Source organism: Euphorbia lathyris, chromosome 10, assembly GCF_963576675.1.
Source record: "Euphorbia lathyris chromosome 10, ddEupLath1.1, whole genome shotgun sequence".
NCBI classification, from domain to species: Eukaryota; Viridiplantae; Streptophyta; class Magnoliopsida; order Malpighiales; family Euphorbiaceae; genus Euphorbia; species Euphorbia lathyris.
In genome coordinates, this window is record NC_088919.1 from 17,642,617 (window position 1) to 17,646,586 (window position 3,970).

Consider the following 3,970-nt stretch of genomic DNA (forward strand, 5'->3'; position numbering starts at 1 on the left):
ATATTTAGTAATTGGATGTTGATAATTTTCTCATTTTGAAAAGGTTAGCAAAGTGACACTCTAACTTCTTTTCCTTTTTAAGCAATCATAGTTAATAATATTTTGCTACCCTTTCATTTTGCCTTTTAAGGAAATTTTCCACAATCTCATCTAGTCCGTAGCCACTTGGGGCAGTGGTGAATGAGACGTTGTAACGTTCACTGTTCCAGGATCCAGACTTGGCATAAGAAACACTATAGAGGAGAGGAACTATCCTCCTCGGGACTTAACGCTAGGATTGACCTAGGATATTTCCGTCTGTTATGTCAATCCAACTACTGATGTGACATCATCTGAGTGGAGAATTCTTGATCTCTGGAGATCAAGAATTAGCATGAATATAGTACAATAACAGAAAAGTAAGAATACAAGTTTGCTATGAAACTCACATTTACTCATTTGATTTCTTTGATAAAAAAGTAAAAAAGTTAATCACAATTTAACAATATTTACAACCATAAATGACTACTAATCATCTTTACCCACTCTTTTCTTTTGCAACAAATAAAAGGAACTTTGAAACCAGGTCCCAAACTCATCGAAGGACTGTGAAAAGAAACAAGTTTTCAAAAATATTTTAAAGAACGAATATGAATAAATTCTGTAAAAGAAAACCCAACTTTTTTTTTTTACTAAGAGTGTAATATCAGTTGTCATAATGTTCTCTTGCTTTGGAGTAATGTACTGCTGCTAATTGTTCATTCAAATGAACGAGCCATCCTTCATCAACTTCAGACTTAGATTATTAAACCGCTCCCTCGAGTACTGCCTCGATGCTTTTCGCCAATCAGTTCCCGCCTTCATCATCGTCGCAAATTCCTCGTAACTTATTCTTCCATCCTGCAATTTCACAGCATAAGTAGAACATGTTATGAGCTGGAAAACTCAATATGAAATTGCCTGGCTGGCTGGCTGCCTGCCTGTTCAAACAAGCATATGACATTTACCTTATCTGTGTCTACATCATGCATAATGGCATTTACGATGTCTTCGCTGTTTTCGACTTCATCCTCATCCGCCAAGTTATCTCTTAGCTCTTCAATTTCTATGTATCCGCTCTGGTTTCTATCGAAGAATTCGAAGGCTTTGAGAAGATGTTCATCATTTCCCATCTTCCTTAAGTGAACAGAAATTGTTACAAACTCCCCATAATCCAGATGCCCATCTCCATCTAAATCACCCTGTACATATTTAAAATGTAAACATTAAAAGGCGTCCCTCATTAAAATCAATACGTATTTTGATTCCGAATCAGTTTAGACAAAGCATACAATACAGAGGTTTTAAACTTACAGCTTCCATTAGCATTTGGACATCATTTTCATTGATCTGATGGCCTAGTTTCTGCAACCCAATTCTTAGGTCCTCAATGTCAATCTTCCCCTTGTTGCTAGTATCCATCAGTTGGAATCCCTCTTTTATGCCGGCAACTTCCTCTACCGACAAATGCTCAGCTATTACCTGTTCATTTCATATCAACGGAACAGTAAGCATACGAAACAGACTCGAACCAAATCAAAGAATTCCACTTGGAAAACAAGAACAAGACATTACCCTAAGTGCTCTTTTCTTGAGTTTGTTCATTACAGAAAATTGCTTGAGCCTTGCTATCACTGTTTCACCCAACGAAACATTCGGTGCCTTCTTTGCATTTTGCAACCATGGATGTTCTGCAATTCAAAGGACAAGCAACTATTTCAATTATCAAAATTACAGCACAATTTAAGGCAGTAAAAACTCCATAAACACAGGCAAACATTACCTAACACTTGCTGTGCTGTAAGGCGACGCTTTGGATCAGGTTCAAGCATCTTCTTGACAAGGTCTTTTGCATTATCAGAAACCTTGGGCCATGGTTCCCTCTTGAAATCAACATTAGACCTAATAATTGCTTGAGCAACACCCTGCTCAGTTTCTGCATACAAAGGATGAACAATAATTATACAATTGGAATGTGCATTATTGCCTAAAGTTCTCAACTTTTTACATGAAAGAAAGGTACAATTATTATAAAGAATGTTGCACAAACCTGCCCAAAAGGGGGGGACACCACAAAGTAAGATATAAAGTATGACACCAGCACTCCAGACATCTATTTCTGGGCCATAATTTCTCTTCAACACCTCAGGGGCCATGTAGTATGGACTTCCTACTATTTCATTGAATCTTTCACCTGTATAAAGTAATCAAACATTCAGAAGATGAACTTGGAAGCTCTAATAAAAACCACAAATTACAATCATGAGGAATTACCAGGTTTGAAGAACACTGAGAGTCCAAAATCAATGGTCTTTAAAGCTGCAGTCTCCTTCTTGTTTGCAAACAGAAAGTTCTCAGGTTTAAGATCCCTGTGAATCACCCCTTGTTTGTGGCACATCTGCAAGACACAAACACATATCTTTTAGATTGATTGAAGATGAAAATCACCAAATCAAATAAAAATAAGAAAACCCCCAAATTAAAAGGAGCAAGATGTTTCATACCTGAACCACTTCAACAATAGTCTTTGTAACAAAAGCAGCAGCTCTTTCAGTGTAATGACCTCTAGCAACAATCCTATCAAACAATTCACCACCTTCACACAACTCCATAACCAAATGAACAGCATTATCATCTTCAAATGTGTCCTTCAAGCTCACAATATTAGGATGCTTAGGCAAATGCTTCATGATCTGCACTTCTCTTCTCACATCTTCAATGTCAACTGCTGTCCTTAGCTTCTTCTTGGAGATTGATTTACAAGCGAAAGTGTCACCAGTCTCTCTGTCTGTACATAAATATGTGATCCCAAATTCACCTCTGCCTAATTCTCTCCCAAGTTCATAACTTTTCTCGATTTCCCGTCCTGTTGGATCTTTTAAAACGGTGAGCTTATGGTTACTGACTCCATTGTTGTTGTGACCATAATCGATTGCAAAAGGGTTTTGTTTCTTGTTCCCCTTCTTATTCTCGAAATCATCGGTTGTTGCTGGGGTTGCACAACAATTACCCATAATTGGGGGTTTTATGGGTTCTGGTGAATTGGGTATTCCGATTTCAAGGGAAAAAGAGAATTCCGATCGGTGTCCAGAATGGGTATTTGCAAGTGTGAAAGAAAACAGAAGATCCAGCTATAAATGAAGAAATCTGAGAATTGAGAGACTAATTCTGAACACAAAGTGTAAGAAATGAGAGACCAATTCTGAGGGAATTAAAAAAGATGAGAGATTTGACTTTGGAAGCAGAGTTTAGGAGAAAATTCAAAGTAACATGTGAAGAATGAAGGATGAGAGAGAGAGAGAGAGTAATAAAAAAAATAGGAAAAGGATGAGAAGAGGAATTTACAAGGAAGCAGCCGTTATCAGAGAGACTGGCCTCCTAACCCTTTCTCTTTTTCCGTTACATTTAATTTCACAAAATCATCCGTTTTTACTTTTTTATATTAACTTTTTCCCCCTTTCTTGGAAGATAGACAGACAGAAAGGAACAGCATGCATTTGAACTAATCCTCCTCGTCTAAACAAAAGGGTAAATTACATCCACGGCACTGAAATTTACCAATTTTCACATTATGGCTACTGAAATTCATTTCTTCCCGATATGACTACTGAACTTTACACTTTTTAACACCGATGGTCACTCAACGCCTCAAAACGACCGTTGACGGCTAAAAATAAAAAATCCAAAGCGTTAATAATATTCTAAGGAACTTTAATTCTTAAAAAATTTCGTTTTGAGGTCATTTAGGTGTTATTTGGTTAGGAGAGAGAAAGCGAATTTTTAGAGAGAGAAACCTCCAAAAAATATGATTTTCGAAAATAAATATCGTTCTGAACAACTTTAATTCTTGAATATTTTCATTTTGAGATTGTTAACGATCGTTAACGGTCATTTTGAGAAATTAGTTAAAATCGAATGGCCGTCGGTGTTAAAAAGTGTAAAGTTCAGTGGT

At 36.8% G+C, this 3,970-nt stretch overlaps 1 protein-coding gene across 1 annotated transcript; it reads right to left on the reverse strand.

The window, feature by feature from the left end:
* Positions 1-411: 411 nt before the first annotated feature.
* LOC136208548 (calcium-dependent protein kinase 32-like) lies at positions 412-3,380 on the reverse strand. The gene is made up of 8 exons (XM_065999518.1): positions 2,523-3,380; positions 2,293-2,416; positions 2,069-2,212; positions 1,802-1,954; positions 1,594-1,709; positions 1,333-1,500; positions 987-1,220; positions 412-879 (listed from the first exon to the last, which is right to left on the reverse strand). Exons 1-8 carry the CDS (start codon positions 3,030-3,032, stop codon positions 742-744), a joined length of 1,587 nt encoding a protein of 528 aa, XP_065855590.1. The 5' UTR covers positions 3,033-3,380; the 3' UTR covers positions 412-741.
* Between the last annotated feature and the right edge of the window lie 590 nt (positions 3,381-3,970).

Excerpts from the sequence above, each read along its gene's own strand:
- LOC136208548 (XM_065999518.1), bottom strand. The coding sequence starts at position 3,032 with ATGGGTAATTGTTGTGCAACCCCAGCAACAACCGATGATTTCGAGAAT. Across the intron at positions 2,417-2,522 it reads CTATTGTTGAAGTGGTTCAG|ATGTGCCACAAACAAGGGGT; the intron begins GTATGAAACATC and ends TGTGTCTTGCAG. Across the intron at positions 1,710-1,801 it reads TACAGCACAGCAAGTGTTAG|AACATCCATGGTTGCAAAAT; the intron begins GTAATGTTTGCC and ends TTTGAATTGCAG.